Genomic DNA, 18,946 nt, shown 5'->3' with positions numbered 1-18,946 from the left:
GTGCCCCGGCCGAGCTGGGTGCTCCTAGTGGGCTCTCCTGAGCTTGCTAGAAAAGAAAGTATTTGGTTAGGTTTTTTGTTTTCAGAGAGCTTCTGCTGGCAACAGACTCTCTGCTACGAGGGACTGAGGGGAGAGAAGCAAACCTACTCACGGCAGCTAGGTAGCGCTTCTTAGGCTACTGGACACCATTAGCTCCAGAGGGATCGAACACAGGTACCTAACCTTGATCGTCCGGAGCCGCGCCGCCGTCCCCCTCGCAGAGCCAGAAGAACAGAAGCAGCAGAAGCATGAAGACATCGAAATCGGCGGCTGAAGACTCCCGTCTTCACTTAAGGTAGCGCACAGCACTGCAGCTGTGCGCCATTGCTCCCACAGCACACCGCACACTCCGGTCACTGTAGGGTGCAGGGCACAGGGGGGGGCGCCCTGGGCAGCAATTAAGTACCTTTTTTGGCCAAAAGAGACATATATACAGTCTGGGACTATATATGCCAGAGCCCCCGCCATTTTTTATACATTAAAGCGGGACAGAAGCCCGCCGCTGAGGGGGCGGGGCCTTCTTCCTCAGCACACCAGCGCCATTTTCTCTTCACAGCTCCGCTGGAAGGACGCTCTCCAGGCTCTCCCCTGCAGTATTCAGGTGCCTTAGAGGGTAAAAAAGAGAGGGGGGGGCACATAAATTTAGGCGCAGTATATATATATATATATATATATATATATTTATTAACAGCAGCTACAGGGTAAACACTAAGGTACTGTGTAATCCCTGGGTTATATAGCGCTGGGGTGTGTGCTGGCATACTCTCTCTCTGTCTCCCCAAATGCCTTTTGTGGGGTCCTGTCCTCAGTCGGAGCATTCCCTGTGTGTGCGCTGTGTGTCTGTACGCCTGTGTCGACATGTTTGATGAAGTATACGTGGAGGCAGAACAAGTGCAGCTGAGTGTGGTGTCGCCGCCGACGGTGCCGACACCTGATTGGATGGACATGTGGAAGGTGTTAAATGATAATGTAAACTCCTTGCATAACAGATTGGATAATACTGTAACCGGGGGACAGGCAGGGTCTCAACCCATGCCTGCTCCTGCAGCGCAGAGGCCGTCAGGGTCCCAAAAGCGCACACTATCCCAGATAGTTGACACAGATGTCGACACGGAATCTGACTCCAGTGTCGATGAGGATGAGGCAAAGTTGCAGCCTAAAATGACTAAAGCCATCCGCTACATGATTGTAGCTATGAAGGATGTATTACACATTTCTGAGGAAAATCCTGTCCCTGACAAGAGGATTTATATATATGGGGAGAAAAAGCATGAAGTGACTTTTCCCCCTTCCCATGAATTAAATGAATTATGTGAAAAAGCGTGGGATTCCCCTGACAGGAAGGTGATAGTTTCCAAGAGATTACTCATGGCGTATCCTTTCCCGCCAACGGACAGGTTACGCTGGGAATCCTCCCCTAGGGTAGACAAGGCATTGACACGCTTGTCTAAGAAGGTGGCCCTGCCGTCTCCGGATACGGCCGCCCTAAAGGATCCTGCAGATAAAAAGCAGGAAGCTATCCTGAAGTCAGTTTATACACATTCTGGCACACTGCTGAGGCCAGCAATTGCTTCGGCCTGGATGTGTAGTGCGGTAGCTGCATGAACGGATTCTCTGTCTGAGGAGTTAGATACCCTGGACAGGGACACTGTTCTACTGACCCTGGCACATATCAAGGACGCGGTCCTATATATGCGGGATGCCCAGAGGGACATTTGCCTGCTGGGCTCTAGAGTTAACGCTATGTCCATTTCTGCCAGAAGGGTCCTGTGGACTCGGCAATGGACAGGGGATACCGACTCTAAAAAAACACATGGAGGTTTTACCTTACAAGGGTGAGGAATTGTTTGGGGACGGTCTCTCGGACCTAGTTTCCACAGCTACGGCTGGGAAGTCAAATTTCTTGCCTTATGTCCCTCCACAACCCAAGAAAGCACCGTATTACCAAATGCAGTCCTTTCGTTCTCAGTGGAGCAAGAAGGTCAGAGGTGCGTCCTTTCTTGCCAGAGGCAGGGGTAGAGGAAAAAAGCTGCACCACGCAGCTAGTTCCCAGGAACAAAAGTCTTCCCCTGCTTCCACTAAGTCCACCGCATGACGCTGGGGCTCCACAGGCGGAGCCAGGAGCTGTGGGGGCGCGTCTCCGACATTTCAGCCACCAGTGGGTTCGCTCACAGGTGGATCCTTGGGCTATACAAATTGTGTCTCAGGGATACAAGCTGGAATACGAGGTGATGCCCCCTCACCGTTACCTAAAATCGGCCTTACCAGCTTCCCCCATGGAAAGGGAGATAGTGGTGGAGGCAATTCACAAACTTTTTCTCCAGAAAGTGGTGGTAGAGGTCCCCCCCCTTCAACGGGGAAGGGGCTACTATTCCACTATGTTTGTGGTACCGAAACTGGACGGTTCGGTCAGACCCATTTTAAATTTAAAATCCCTGAACTTTTATCTGAAGAAATTCAAGTTCAGAATGGAATCGCTCAGAGCGGTCATTGCAAGCCTGGAGGAAGGGGATTTTATGGTGTCGCTGGACATCAAGGATGCTTACTTGCATGTCCCCATTTATCCGCCTCATCAGGAGTACCTCAGGTTTGTGGTACGAGACTGTCATTACCAATTCCAGACGTTGCCGTTTGGCCTGTCCATGGCAACGAGAGTTTTTACCAAAGTGATGGCGGAGATGATGGTGCTCCTTCGGAAGCAAGGGGTTACAATTATCCCATACTTGGACGATCTCCTCATAAAGGCGAGGTCCAGGGAGCAGTTGCTGATCAGTGTAGCACACTCGCTGGAAGTGTTGCGTCAGCACGGCTGGATTCTGAACATTCCAAAGTCGCAGCTGATTCCTGCGACGCGTCTGCCCTTCCTGGGCATGATTCTGGACACAGACCAGAAGAAGGTGTTTCTCCCGGAGAAGGCTCAGGAGCTCGTGACTCTGGTCAGAGACCTCCTGAAGCCAAAACAGGTGTCGGTGCATCACTGCACACGAGTCCTGGGAAAGATGGTGGCGTCTTACGAAGCCATTCCCTTCGGCAGGTTCCATGCGAGGATCTTTCAGTGGGATCTGCTGGACAAGTGGTCCGGATCGCATCTTTAGATGCAGCGGATGATCACCCTGTCCCCCAGGGCCAGGGTGTCTCTTCTGTGGTGGCTACAAGGTGCTCACCTCCTCGAGGGCCGCAGATTCGGCATACAGTACTGGGTCCTGGTGACCACGGATGCAAGCCTCCGAGGGTGGGGGGCAGTCACTCAAGGAAGAAACTTCCAAGGGTTGTGGTCAAGTCAGGAGACTTGTCTGCACATCAATATCCTGGAGCTAAGGGCCATATACAACGCCCTGAGTCAAGCGGAGCCTCTGCTTCGAAACCAACCAGTGCTGATTCAGTCAGACAACATCACGGCGGTGGCCCATGTGAACCGCCAGGGCGGCACAAGAAGCAGGGTGGCAATGGCAGAAGCCACCAGGATTCTTCGGTGGGCGGAGAATCACGTACTAGCACTGTCAGCAGTGTTCATTCCGGGAGTGGACAACTGGGAAGCAGACTTCCTCAGCAGACAAGACTGCCGCCCGGGAGAGTGGGGACTTCATCAGGAAGTCTTCACGCAGATTGCAAATCGATGGGAACTGCCACAGGTAGACATGATGGCGTCCCGTCTCAACAAAAAGCCTAAAGATATTGCGCCAGGTCAAGGGACCCTCAGGCGATAGCTGTGGACGCACTAGTAACACCGTGGGTGTTCCAGTCGGTCTATGTGTTTCCTCCTCTTCCTCTCATACCAAAGGTGCTGAGAATTGTAAGAAAAAGAGGAGTGAGAACAATACTCATTGTTCCGGATTGGCCAAGAAGGACTTGGTACCCGGAATTGCAAGAAATGCTCACAGAGGACCCGTGGCCTCTGCCTCTCAGACAGGACCTGTTACAATAAGGGCCCTGTCTGTTCCAAGACTTACCGCGGCTGCGTTTGACGGCATGGCGGTTGAACACCGGATCCTAGCAGAAAAGGACATTCCGGAAGCAGTCATTCCTACGCTGATAAAGGCTAGGAAGGATGTGACAGCAAAACATTATCACCGTGTATGGCGAAAATATGTTGCTTGGTGTGAGGCCAGGAAGGCCCCTACAGAGGAATTCCAACTGGGTCGATTCCTGCACTTCCTACAGTCGGGTGTGACTTTGGGCCTGAAATTAGGGTCTATAAAGGTCCAGATTTCGGCCCTATCCATTTTCTTTCAAAAAGAACTGGCTTCACTGCCTGAGGTTCAGACGTTTGTTAAGGGAGTGCTGCATATTCAGCCTCCTTTTGTGCCACCAGTGGCACCTTGGGATCTTAACGTGGTGTTGAGTTTCCTGAAATCCCACTGGTTTGAGCCACTTAAGACGGTGGAACTAAAGTATCTCACGTGGAAAGTGGTCATGCTGTTGGCCCTAGCCTCGGCTAGGCGTGTGTCAGAATTAGCGGCTTTGTCATGTAAAAGCCCCTATCTGGTTTTCCATATGGACAGGGCAGAATTGCGAACTCGTCCGCAGTTTCTGCCAAAGGTGGTGTCAGCTTTTCATCTGAACCAACCTATTGTGGTGCCTGCGGCTACTCGTGACTTGGAGGATTCCAAGTTGCTTGATGTAGTCAGGGCTTTGAAGATCTATGTTGCCAGGACAGCTGGAGTCAGGAAGACTGACTCGCTGTTTATTCTGTATGCATCAAACAAGCTGGGTGCTCCTGCTTCAAAGCAAACCATTGCTCGCTGGATCTGTAACACGATTCAGCAGGCTCATTCTGCGGCTGGATTGCCGCATCCAAAATCAGTAAAAGCCCATTCCACAAGGAAGGTGGGCTCTTCTTGGGCGGCTGCCCGAGGGGTCTCTGCATTACAGCTTTGCCGAGCTGCTACTTGGTCGGGTTCAAACACATTTGCAAAGTTCTACAAGTTTGATACCCTGGCTGAGGAGGACCTGGTGTTTGCCCATTCGGTGCTGCAGAGTCATCCGCACTCTCCCGCCCGTTTGGGAGCTTTGGTATAATCCCCATGGTCCTTACGGAGTCCCCAGCATCCACTAGGACGTTAGAGAAAATAAGAATTTACTCACCGGTAATTCTATTTCTCGTAGTCCGTAGTGGATGCTGGGCGCCCGTCCCAAGTGCGGACTTTCTGCAATACGTGTATATAGTTATTGCTTACTAAAGGGTTATGTTATGTTGGCATCCATTGGTTGATGCTCTGTTGTTTGTTCATACTGTTAACTGGAAACGTTTATCACAAGTTATACGGTGTGATTGGTGTGGCTGGTATGAGTCTTACCCTGGATTCCAAAATCCTTTCCTGGTAATGTCAGCTCTTCTGGGCACAGTTTCCTTAACTGAGGTCTGGAGGAGGGGCATAGAGGGAGGAGCCAGTGCACACCAGATAGTACTGAATCTTTCTTTAGAGTGCCCAGTCTCCTGCGGAGCCCGCTATTCCCCATGGTCCTTACGGAGTCCCCAGCATCCACTACGGACTACGAGAAATAGAATTACCGGTGAGTAAATTCTTATTTTTTATGTTAATGGGATGTGCACAACTAAGATTCTGAGTGTGATTCAGAGTTGTATGCTAATTCCACCGCAGCTGAGAATGTGTATGCAGATATCGCAGCTGCCTGGATTTGTATTAAAACGCCCACTAACTGCTATACAAGTCCCGGCTGAGTACAAAGACGCAGTGTCTCTTGCAGATCAGTCTGCTATTCAGTATCCCTATGGTGGTGCAGCTTGACTGCAGTAAGTGAGATGCTGGAGCCATTGTTACTGCGTATAGTATAGCAGCAGTATGCTGAGACACAGTTGTGGTATGCCTGCATTTTTGCCGCCGCTCCCACGTAATCCCCCTCAAACAGTCTCTCGCTGTCAATCACTTTTGCAAATAAATCCTCAATGAGACCACCATTGTAAGACCATCACGACACATGCGCAATGCTACTCTGATGCCTGCACAGTTGGACAATGAGTCAACTATGAAAAAATAGGGTTTGCATGCGATGGAATCAGGGTATGAGTATCAACTGAAGTACTCCCTTTTCTCTTATGTCCTAGAGCATGCTTGGGTCCACATTAGTATAAACTGGTCCATTAGGAGTCATGGGCTCTTTAAGAGTATAATAGTGTGGGCTGGCTCCTCCGTCTATGCCACTCCTACCAGACTCAGTTTAGAAAATGTTCCCGTGGAGCCGGTCAGAGCTAGGGCTTCGTGGGACTGGGGGAGGGGGGGAGAAGTGTAGTGTCCAACCATCTGAGGTTAATGGCCACTATCTCCGCTGACAGGACACTGAGCTCCTGAGGGTGATGAGCGCAAGCCCCTGAGGCGACCGCTCACTCCCGCAGCATGCCGCCACCCCCTAACAGCCAGAAGACGTCGGTGGTGAGTAGGTTGCCGGCGGCTGCAATACTACAATATAGGAACAAAGGGTGCAGGTGCACCATACAGCATTAAAATGATTACAACCATAATATTATAATTGAGGTTCTTGGCATATATTGGCCAGTATATGAGCCTGCCCACCTGCTTCACGATGACCTCATCGGACAGGTCCCTAACACTATAGGGGTTACCTCTGGGACGCAGAGCACCCCCAGACCACCCCAGCCACACCACCCCAGGGTACCACACAGAAAAAGAATAGAAGTGGAAGATCCGTGTTAAGCAAATGAAAGAGGCTGCTGAATGTAAAAAAAAAAAGAGGACAGCAGTAAGGTGTCAGAGTGTTAGAATGTGAAGTTTATCTGAGCAGTGTTAGAAGTATAAAAGATATGTGAGAAATGCTACATAAATATAAAATAAACACAATGTGATATAAGTGTTAAAAGTAGATGTAAAGTGGTAATGCCCCAAAGTGGCCCAGCCAGAGCAATATAGGGAACTCCACGACCCAAATGCTCACCCCCAAAACTGACTTTGTATATAATTAAATGGATCTTACCTATGTCTTTTGTGCAGTCAGAATGTGCTGGTTCCCTGTTTAAAAGCCTGAGAGGCAGTGGGTGGGGTGCTAATCCAGAGATGAGGGCTGTCCCAATTCCTCAAGTGTGTATGCACACACATAATATAGACTATATGGAGGCGGGGCCTGGACTGCACACCCTAGCTTATTATAATGGGATGTGCTACCTTGCTGGGACTAAGTACTGCAATACTACAATATAGGAACAAAGGGTGCAGGTGCACCATACACCATTAAAATGATTACAACAATAATATAATATTTGAGGTTCTTGGCATATATTGGCCAGTATAAACAGACCGGTTTTAGCTGTGTAAAATGGCTAAACCTGTCTAAAGTTCTGCTTTGGGTGTCCAAACTCCCAATCGAACACCTATAGTGCTGACTTAGCACACATTTCTCCTCGCACCTCGGGACGCTGCGCAAAGAAATGTCATCCCTGCGGCTACTGGGCGTCTAAACTGAGCAACAATTGAATTGCTCCATTTTGCTCTCCCCAGTGGTATCGTGGGGTTAAACATCTGAATTGGCCCCATTACGTTTGGAATAAAATTTCAGTCGGCAACAATGTCTGTCATATTTTAGTGGATAAATGAGTTCTTATATTTGGGATGCTTAATTAGGGAATCTGTGTTGCTTATTGGGTAATATATTAGTTTTGTCGCTAGGCTGTTTTAGCAGGGTGCTGCACCCTGCTCTTTAAGAAGAGCACTGCTAAAACAGCCTGTCCTGTGCCTTCCCCACCTGCAGGCTGCAGTGTTCTGCGTGTGCGAAAAGCTGCGTTTGCCGATCACTGCCAGGTGAAAAGACCTATTCACAGCGAGGGGAAGGCTTGGGGGCAGCCCAGTATGTCCGTTAGTGCTGGGCATGCCCCCAAGAGTGACAGCGACCGTGCCGCGCCCCGTTCCAGACGCGTGCATGCAGAAACCCATGCCCGCACCTCGGTGCCATACCTGCATCTTAGCGCGAACATTATATAATTAAGTGTTCTCTTTTTGGATTCCTCTGTTCTTGATCGTGCTCAATAAGTTCAGTTTCCCATGTACCATATATGGTCAATTATATTGTATTTGAAACGTTAAATGCATTTTTTTTAAAGACATGATTATTTATTTAAGACTGTTAAATGTATATGTAACCTCATGTTGTGCTGTTCCTGGTGAAGTGATCAGACCTTGTCTGTCTGTCATAAAAAAAGGAGTTAAAGACTAGAGCCCAGATATAGTCTCCTATTGATTTCTTCTTGTGTGACCTTTTTGCTTTTTATTACTATTTATATAATATCCTGTTTGTATTTTCTCTTCTAAGGCAGACCGTCCCATGAGGAGATGAATATAACATTTACTCTGCCGGCTGCCTGGAACTCCGATGACTGTATCCTCCATGGACGCTGTGAGCAGGTGGTGTATACCACTTGTATGACTGTGACAGCAGTGAGCAGCGTGTTCCCAGTTACTGTGTGAGTGTCCTATTTATTATTTATAACGAGTTGTGCGAGTGTTTTCTCTGACGTCCTAGTGGATGCTGGGAACTCCGAAAGGACCATGGGGAATAGCGGCTCCGCAGGAGACTGGGCACAACTAAAGAAAGCTTTTAGGTCACCTGGTGTGCACTGGCTCCTCCCACTATGACCCTCCTCCAAGCCTCAGTTAGATTTTGTGCCCGGCCGAGGTTGGATGCACACTAGGGGCTCTCCTGAGCTTCTAGAAAGAAAGTATATAATTAGGTTTTTTATTTTACAGTGAGACCTGCTGGCAACAGGCTCACTGCAGCGAGGGACTAAGGGGAGAAGAAGCGAACCTACATGCTTGCAGCTAGCTTGGGATTCTTAGGCTACTGGACACCATTAGCTCCAGAGGGATCGACCGCATGGAACTGGCCTTGGTGTTCGGTCCCGGAGCCGCGCCGCCGTCCCCCTTACAGAGCCAGAAGTAAGAAGAGGTCCGGAAAATCGGCGGCAGAAGACATCAGTCTTCACCAAGGTAGCGCACAGCACTGCAGCTGTGCGCCATTGCTCCTCATACACACTTCACACTCCGGTCACTGAGGGTGCAGGGCGCTAGGGGGGGGCGCCCTGAGCAGCAATAAAAAGACCTTGGCTGGCAAAAATACCACAATATATAGCCCCAGAGGCTATATATGTGATAATTACCCCTGCCAGAATCCATAAAAAAGCGGGAGAATAGTCCGCGAAAAAGGGGCGGAGCTATCTCCTTCAGCACACTGGCGCCATTTCTCCCTCACAGCTCCGCTGGAAGGAAGCTCCCTGGCTCTCCCCTGCAGTCTACACTACAGAAAAGGGTAAAAAAGAGAGGGGGGACACTAAATTTAGGCGCAGTATATATAACAGCAGCTATAGGGGACATAATTCAGTTAGTCCCTGCATTATATAGCGCTCTGGTGTGTGCTGACATACTCTCACTCTGTCTCCCCAAAGGGCTTTTGTGGGTCCTGTCCTCTGTTAGAGCATTCCCTGTGTGTGTGCGGTGTGTCGGTACGGCTGTGTCGACATGTTTGATGAGGATAATGATGTGGAGGCGGAGCAGATGCCTATAGAAGGGATGTCACCCCCTGCGGGGCAGACACCTGAGTGGATGGACTTATGGAAGGAATTGCGTGCACGTGTCGACTCCTTACACAAAAAATTTGACGACATGCCAAATGCGGGACAGCCGGCTTCTCAGCTCGTGCCTGTCCAGGCGTCTCAAAGGCCATCGGGGGCTCTAAAACGCCCGCTACCTCAGATGGCAGACGCGGATGTCGACACGGATACTGACACCAGTGTCGACGACGATGAGTCTAGTTTAATGTCCACTAAGGCCATTCGTTGCATGATTGAAGCAATGAAAGAGGTGTTACAAATTTCTGATATAAACCCAGGTACCACTAAAAAGGGTATTATGTTTGGGGAGAAAAAACTACCCATAGTTTTTCCCCCATCAGAAGAATTAAATGAAGTGTGTGAAGAAGCGTGGGCTTTCCCTGATAAAAGATTGGTAATCTCTAAGAAGTTACTAATGGCGTTCCCTTTCCCGCCAGAGGATAGGTCACGTTGGGAGACACCACCTAGGGTGGATAAAGCGCTCACACGTTTGTCTAAAAAGGTGGCACTACCGTCTCCGGATACGGCCGCCCTCAAGGAACCTGCTGATAGAAAGAACGAGGCGATCCTGAAGTCTGTATATACACACACTCAGGCATTATACTTAGACCAGCTATTGCGTCAGCATGGATGTGCAGTGCTGCCGCTGCGTGGTCAGATTCCCTGTCAGAAAATATTGACACCCTAGACAGGGACACTATTCTGCTAACCATAGAGCATATAAAAGACTCAGTCTTATACATGAGAGATGCACAGAGGGAGATCTGCCGGCTGGCATCTATAATAAGTGCACTGTCCATTTCTGCTAGGAGAGGCTTATGGACTCGCCAGTGGACAGGGGATGCAGATTCAAAAAGGCACATGGAAATTTTGCCTTATAAGGGTGAGGAGTTATTCGGGGATGGTCTCTCGGACCTAGTTTCCACAGCAACTGCTGGGAAGTCAGCATTTTTACCCCATGTTCCCTCACAGCCTAAAAAGGCGCCGTTTTATCAGGTACAGTCCTTTCGGACTCAGAAAAACAGGCGTGGAAAAGGCGGGTCCTTTCTGTCCAGAGGCAGAGGTAGGGGAAAAAGGCTGCAACAAACAGCAGGTTCCCAGGAGCAAAAGTCCTCCCCCGCTTCTTCCAAGTCCGCCGCATGAAAAATTTCAGCGATCAGTGGGCTCGCTCACAGGTGGATCCCTGGATCCTGCAAATAGTATCTCAAGGGTACAAACTGGAATTCGAGGCGTCTCCACCCCACCGGTTCCTAAAATCTGCCTTGCCGACAACTCCCTCAGGCAGGGAGGCTGTGCTAGAGGCAATTCACAAGCTGTATTCCCAGCAGGTGATAGTCAAGGTGCCCCTACTTCAACAAGGACGGGGTTACTATTCCACACTGTTTGTGGTACCGAAACCGGACGGTTCGGTGAGACCCATTTTAAATTTGAAATCCTTGAACACATACATAAAAAAATTCAAGTTCAAGATGGAATCGCTCAGGGCGGTTATTGCAAGCCTGGACGAGGGGGATTACATGGTATCCCTGGACATCAAGGATGCTTACCTGCATGTCCCCATTTACTATCCTCACCAGGAGTACCTCAGATTTGTGGTACAGGATTGCCATTACCAATTCCAGACGCTGCCGTTTGGACTCTCCACGGCACCGAGGGTGTTTACCAAAGTAATGGCGGAAATGATGATACTCCTTCGAAGAAATGGAGTTTTAATTATCCCGTACTTGAACGATCTCCTAATAAAGGCGAGGTCCAAGGAGCAGTTGTTGGTGGGAGTAGCACTATCTCAGGAGGTGCTACACCAGCACGGTTGGATTCTGAATATTCCAAAATCACAGCTGGTTCCGACGACACGTCTACTGTTCCTGGGTATGATTCTGGATACAGTCCAGAAAAAAGTGTTTCTCCCGGAGGAGAAAGCCAAGGAGCTGTCATCTCTAGTCAGAGACCTCCTGAAACCGAAACAGGTATCGGTGCATCACTGCACGCGGGTCCTGGGAAAGATGGTGGCTTCTTACGAAGCAATTCCTTTCGGCAGGTTCCATGCAAGAATCTTTCAGTGGGACCTGTTGGACCAATGGTCCGGATCGCATCTTCAGATGCATCGCCTAATAACCCTGTTTCCAAGAACCAGGGTGTCTCTGCTGTGGTGGCTGCAGAGTGCTCATCTTCTAGAGGGCCGCAGATTCGGCATACAGGACTGGGTCCTGGTGACCACGGATGCCAGCCTTCGAGGCTGGGGGGCAGTCACACAGGGAAGAAACTTCCAAGGACTATGGTCAAGTCCGGAGACTTCCCTGCACATAAATATTCTGGACCTAAGGGCCATTTACAACGCCCTAAGTCAGGCAAAATCCCTGCTTCTACACCAGCCGGTACTGATCCAGTCAGACAACATCACGGCAGTCGCCCATGTAAATCGACAGGGCGGCACAAGAAGCAGGATGGCAATGGCAGAAGCCACAAGGATTCTCCGATGGGCGGAAAATCACGTACTAGCACTGTCAGCAGTGTTCATTCCGGGAGTGGACAACTGGGGAGCAGACTTTCTCAGCAGGCACGACCTCCACCCGGGAGAGTGGGGACTTCATCCAGAAGTCTTCACGCTGATTGTAAATCGATGGGAACGTCCACAGGTGGACATGATGGCGTCCCGCCTAAACAAAAAACTAGAGAGATATTGCGCCAGGTCAAGGGACCCTCAGGCGATAGCTGTGGACGCTCTAGTGACACCGTGGGTGTACCAGTCAGTTTATGTGTTCCCTCCTCTGCCTCTCATACCAAGGGTACTGAGAATAATAAGAAAACGAGGAGTAAGAACAATACTCGTGGTTCCGGATTGGCCAAGACGAGCGTGGTACCCGGAACTTCAAGAGATGCTCTCAGAAGACCCATGGCCTCTGCCGCTCAGACAGGACCTGCTGCAGCAGGGGCCCTGTCTGTTCCAAGACTTACCGCGGCTGCGTTTGACGGCATGGCGGTTGAACGCCGGATCCTGAAGGAAAAGGGCATTCCGGAGGAGGTCATTCCTACGCTGATTAAAGCCAGGAAAGATGTAACTGCAAAGCATTATCACCGCATATGGCGGAAATATGTTGCTTGGTGTGAGGCCAAAAAGGCCCCAACAGAGGAATTTCAACTAGGTCGATTTCTGCATTTCCTACAAGCAGGAGTGACTATGGGCCTGAAATTAGGCTCCATTAAGGTACAGATCTCGGCTCTGTCGATTTTCTTCCAGAAAGAACTGGCTTCACTACCTGAAGTTCAGACGTTTGTGAAGGGAGTGCTGCATATTCAGCCCCCGTTTGTGCCTCCAGTGGCACCTTGGGATCTCAACGTGGTGTTGAGTTTCTTAAAATCACATTGGTTTGAGCCACTTAAAACCGTGGATCTAAAATATCTCACGTGGAAAGTGGTCATGTTATTGGCCTTGGCTTCGGCCAGGCGTGTGTCAGAATTGGCAGCTTTGTCATGTAAAAGCCCTTATCTGATTTTCCATATGGATAGGGCGGAATTGAGGACTCGTCCCCAGTTTCTCCCTAAGGTGGTATCAGCTTTTCACTTGAACCAACCTATTGTGATGCCTGCGACTACTAGGGACTTGGAGGATTCCAAGTTGCTGGACGTAGTCAGGGCCTTGAAAATTTATGTTTCCAGGACGGCTGGAGTCAGGAAAACTGACTCGCTATTTATCCTGTATGCACCCAACAAGCTGGGTGCTCCTGCTTCTAAGCAGACTATTGCTCGCTGGATTTGTAGCACAATTCAGCTGTCGCATTCTGCGGCTGGACTGCCGCATCCTAAATCAGTAAAAGCCCATTCCACAAGGAAGGTGGGCTCATCTTGGGCGGCTGCCCGAGGGGTCTCGGCTTTACAACTTTGCCGAGCTGCTACTTGGTCAGGGGCAAACACGTTTGCAAAATTCTACAAATTTGATACCCTGGCTGAGGAGGACCTGGAGTTCTCTCATTCGGTGTTGCAGAGTCATCCGCACTCTCCCGCCCGTTTGGGAGCTTTGGTATAATCCCCATGGTCCTTTCGGAGTTCCCAGCATCCACTAGGACGTCAGAGAAAATAAGATTTTACTCACCGGTAAATCTATTTCTCGTAGTCCGTAGTGGATGCTGGGCGCCCGTCCCAAGTGCGGATTGTCTGCAATACTTGTACATAGTTATTGTTAACTAAAGGGTTATTGTTGAGCCATCTGTTGAGAGGCTCAGTTGTTTTTTCATAATGTTAAACTGGGTATAGTATCACGAGTTATACGGTGTGATTGGTGTGGCTGGTAAGAGTCTTACCCGGGATTCAAAATCCTTCCTTATTATGTCAGCTCGTCCGGGCACAGTGTCCTAACTGAGGCTTGGAGGAGGGTCATAGTGGGAGGAGCCAGTGCACACCAGATGACCTAAAAGCTTTCTTTAGTTGTGCCCAGTCTCCTGCGGAGCCGCTATTCCCCATGGTGCTTTCGGAGTTCCCAGCATCCACTACGGACTACGAGAAATAGATTTACCGGTGAGTAAAATCTTATTATTTCATAAAAAACTTGCCTTTGACACCCGTCAGTGTGATAGGAACCGCACGTAGCGGTCTGTAGTGCAGGAATGCAGAGTACTCTTTGTCTCTGTAGCTTTCCGCTTGACTCCATTCTATCTCTCACATTACTACACAGTGCCCATATGGAGGACATATGCAGTAGATGAGGATTGATAACGACCCTTCTGTCCCAAGCACTCAAATTCTAATGCAGATGAAAGCAGCCATTTATATATGTTTTTCTCTGACGTCCTAGTGGATGCTGGGGACTCCGTCAGGACCATGGGGATTAGCGGCTCCGCAGGAGACGGGGCACAAAAATAAGGCTTTAGGATCAGGTGGTGTGCACTGGCTCCTCCCCCTATGACCCTCCTCCAAGCCTCAGTTAGGTTTTTGTGCCCGTCCGAGCAGGGTGCAATCTAGGTGGCTCTCCTAAAGAGCTGCTTAGAAAAAGTTTTTAGGTTTTTTATTTTACAGTGAGTCCTGCTGGCAACAGGCTCACTGCAACGAGGGACTTAGGGGAGAAGAAGTGAACTCACCTGCGTGCAGGATGGATTGGCTTCTTAGGCTACTGGACACCATTAGCTCCAGAGGGATCGAACACAGGCCCAGCCATGGAGTCCGGTCCCGGAGCCGCGCCGCCGACCCCCTTGCAGATGCCGAAAAGTGAAGAGGTCCAGAAACCGGCGGCAGAAGACTTTTCAGTCTTCATGAGGTAGCGCACAGCACTGCAGCTGTGCGCCATTGTTGTCACACACTTCACACCAGCGGTCACGGAGGGTGCAGGGCGCTGCGGGGGGCGCCCTGGGCAGCAATGAGAATACCTTGTTCTGGCTAAAAAATACACCACATATAGCCCCTGGGGCTATATGGATGTATTTAACCCCTGCCAGGTCTCACAAACACCGGAGAAGAGCCCGCCGAAATAGGGGGCGGGGCCTATCTCCTCAGCACACAGCGCCATTTTCCTGCTCAGCTCCGCTGCGAGGAAGGCTCCCAGGACTCTCCCCTGCACTGCACTACAGAAACAGGTTAAAACAGAGAGGGGGGGGGGGGGGGGGGGGCACTTTTTTGGCGTTTTTTGATATATTAAGCTGCTATAAGGGAGACAACACTTCTATAGGGTTGTTCCTATATATTTATAGCGCTTGGGTGTGTGCTGGCAAACTCTCCCTCTGTCTCCCCAAAGGGCTAGTGGGGTCCTGTCTTCGATAAGAGCATTCCCTGTGTGTCTGCTGTGTGTCGGTACGTGTGTGTCGACATGTATGAGGACGATGTTGGTGTGGAGGCGGAGCAATTGCCGGTAATGGTGATGTCACCCCCTAGGGAGTCGACACCGGAATGGATGGCTTTGTTTATGGAATTACGTGATAATGTCAGCACATTACAAAAATCAGTTGACGACATGAGACGGCCGGCAAACCAGTTAGTACCTGTACAGGCGTCTCAGACACCGTCAGGGGCTGTAAAACGCCCTTTACCTCAGTCGGTCGACACAGACCCAGACACGGACACCGAATCTAGTGTCGACGGTGAAGAAACAAACGTATTTTCCAGTAGGGCCACACGTTATATGATCACGGCAATGAAGGAGGCTTTGCACATCTCTGATACTGCATGTACCACAAAAAGGGGTATTATGTGGGGTCTGAAAAAACTACCTGTAGTTTTTCCTGAATCAGACGAATTGAATGAAGTGTGTGATGAAGCGTGGGTTAACCCCGATAGAAAACTGCTAATTTCAAAGAAGTTATTGGCATTATATCCTTTCCCGCCAGAGGTTAGGGCGCGCTGGGAAACACCCCCTAGGGTGGATAAGGCGCTCACACGCTTATCAAAACAGGTGGCGTTACCGTCTCCTGAAACGGCCGCCCTCAAGGATCCAGCGGATAGGAGGCTGGAAACTACCCTGAAAAGTATATACACTCATACTGGTGTTATACTGCGACCAGCCATCGCCTCTGCATGGATGTGCAGTGCTGTGGTGGTTTGGTCGGATTCCCTGACGGAAAATATTGATACCCTAGGTAGGGACAGTATTTTATTGACTTTAGAGCAATTAAAGGATGCTTTTCTTTATATGCGAGATGCTCAGAGGGATATTTGCACTCTGGCATCGAGAGTAAGTGCGATGTCCATATCTGCCAGAAGAAGTTTATGGACGCGACAATGGTCAGGTGATGCGGATTCCAAACGGCATATGGAAGTATTGCCGTATAAGGGGGAGGAATTATTTGGGGTCGGTCTATCGGATTTGGTGGCCACGGCAACAGCCGGGAAATCCACCTTTTTACCTCAGGTCCCCTCCCAACAGAAAAAGACACCGTCTTTTCAGCCGCAGTCCTTTCGTTCCTATAGGAACAAGCGGGCAAAAGGACAGTCATATTTGCCCCGAGGCAAAGGAAAGGGTAAGAGAGTGCACCAAGCAGCTTCTTCCCAGGAGCAGAAGCCCCCCCCCCGGCTTCTGCAAAGCCCTCAGCATGACGTTGGGGCTTTACAAGCGGACTCAGGGGCGGTGGGGGGTCGACTCAAGAATTTCAGCGCACAGTGGGCTCACTCACAGGTGGACCCCTGGATCCTGCAGATAGTATCTCAGGGTTACAGGTTGGAATTCGAGAAGTCTCCCCCTCGCCGGTTCCTAAAGTCTGCTCTGCCAACGTCTCCCTCAGACAGGGCGACGGTATTGGAAGCCATTCACAAGCTGTATTCTCAGCAGGTGATAGTCAAGGTACCCCTCCTACAACAGGGAAAGGGATATTATTCCACACTATTTGTGGTACCGAAGCCGGACGGCTCGGTAAGACCTATTCTAAATCTGAAATCTTTGAACCTGTACATACAAAAATTCAAGTTCAAGATGGAGTCACTCAGAGCAGTGATAGCGAATCTGGAAGAAGGGGACTTTATGGTGTCCCTGGACATCAAGGATGCTTACCTGCATGTCCCAATTTGCCCTTCACATCAAGGGTACCTCAGGTTCGTGGTGCAAAACTGTCATTATCAGTTTCAGACGCTGCCGTTTGGATTGTCCACGGCACCTCGGGTCTTTACCAAGGTAATGGCCGAAATGATGTTTCTTCTGCGAAGAAAAGGCGTATTAATTATCCCTTACTTGGACGATCTCCTGATAAGGGCAAGGTCCAGGGAACAGCTGGGGGACGTAGTAGCACTAACCCAAGTAGTGCTGCAACAGCACGGGTGGATTCTGAATTTTCCAAAATCTCAATTGACCCCGACGACACGTCTGCTTTTCCTGGGAATGATTCTGGACACGGTTCAGAAAAAGGTGTTTCTTCCGGAGGAGAAAGCCAGGGAGTTATCCGAACTTGTCAGGAACCTCCTAAAACCAGGGAAAGTGTCTGTGCATCAATGCACAAGAGTCCTGGGAAAGATGGTGGCTTCTTACGAAGCGATTCCATTCGGCAGATTCCACGCACGAACTTTTCAGTGGGATCTGCTGGACAAATGGTCCGGATCGCATCTGCAGATGCATCAGCGGATAACCTTATCGCCACGGACAAGGGTGTCTCTTCTGTGGTGGTTGCAGAGTGCTCATCTGTTAGAGGGCCGCAGATTCGGCATACAGGACTGGGTCCTGGTGACCACGGATGCCAGTCTGAGAGGCTGGGGAGCGGTCACACAGGGAAGAAACTTCCAGGGAGTATGGTCAAGCCTGGAGATGTCTCTTCACATAAATATACTGGAGCTAAGAGCGATTTACAATGCTCTAAGCCTGGCAAAACCCCTGCTTCATGGTCAGCCGGTGTTGATCCAGTCGGACAACATCACGGCAGTCGCCCACGTAAACAGACAGGGCGGCACAAGAAGCAGGAGAGCAATGGCAGAAGCTGCAAGGATTCTTCGCTGGGCGGAAGATCATGTGATAGCACTGTCAGCAGTGTTCATTCCGGGAGTGGACAACTGGGAAGCAGACTTCCTCAGCAGACACGATCTACACCCGGGAGAGTGGGGACTTCATCCAGAAGTCTTCCACATGATTGTGAACCGTTGGGAAAAACCAAAGGTGGATATGATGGCGTCTCGCCTCAACAAAAAACTGGACAGGTATTGCGCCAGGTCAAGGGACCCTCAGGCAATAGCTGTGGACGCTCTGGTAACACCGTGGGTGTTCCAGTCAGTGTATGTGTTTTCTCCTCTGCCTCTCATACCAAAAGTACTGAGAATTATACGGCAAAGGGGAGTAAGAACGATACTCGTGGCTCCGGATTGGCCAAGAAGAACTTGGTACCCGGAACTTCAGGAGATGCTCACGGAAGATCCGTGGCCTCTACCTCTAAGACGGGACCTGCTTCAGCAGGGACCGTGTCTATTCCAAGACTTACCGCGGCTGCGTTTGACGGCATGGCGGTTGAACGCCGAATTCTAAGGGAAAAAGGCATTCCGGAAGAGGTCATTCCTACACTGGTAAAAGCCAGGAAGGAGGTGACTGCACAACATTATCACCGCATTTGGAGAAAATATGTTGCGTGGTGTGAGGCCAGGAAGGCCCCCACGGAGGAATTTCAATTGGGTCGATTCCTACATTTCCTGCAAACAGGATTGTCTATGGGCCTCAAATTGGGGTCCATTAAGGTTCAAATTTCGGCCCTGTCGATTTTCTTCCAGAAAGAATTGGCTTCAGTTCCTGAAGTCCAGACTTTTGTAAAAGGTGTACTACATATACAGCCCCCGGTTGTGCCCCCAGTGGCTCCGTGGGACCTTAATGTAGTTTTGGATTTTCTCAAATCCCATTGGTTTGAGCCACTCAAATCGGTGGATTTGAAATATCTTACATGGAAA

General features: G+C 50.0%; 1 protein-coding gene across 1 annotated transcript in view; it reads left to right on the top strand.

Annotated features, from left to right (window-relative positions):
• TMEM248 (transmembrane protein 248) overlaps window positions 1–18,946 on the top strand; it is an 85,467-nt gene that overhangs the window by 38,934 nt on the left and 27,587 nt on the right. The window contains exon 4 of the mRNA XM_063955989.1: window positions 8,320–8,470. Within this exon, the coding sequence (XP_063812059.1) occupies window positions 8,320–8,470 (151 nt within the window). The remainder of the gene's footprint in view (window positions 1–8,319; window positions 8,471–18,946) is intronic.

Source organism: Pseudophryne corroboree, chromosome 2, assembly GCF_028390025.1.
Source record: "Pseudophryne corroboree isolate aPseCor3 chromosome 2, aPseCor3.hap2, whole genome shotgun sequence".
Taxonomy (NCBI): domain Eukaryota; kingdom Metazoa; phylum Chordata; class Amphibia; order Anura; family Myobatrachidae; genus Pseudophryne; species Pseudophryne corroboree.
Note: the sequence above shows the minus strand (reverse complement) of the source record. Positions and strands in the feature narration are given on the sequence as shown.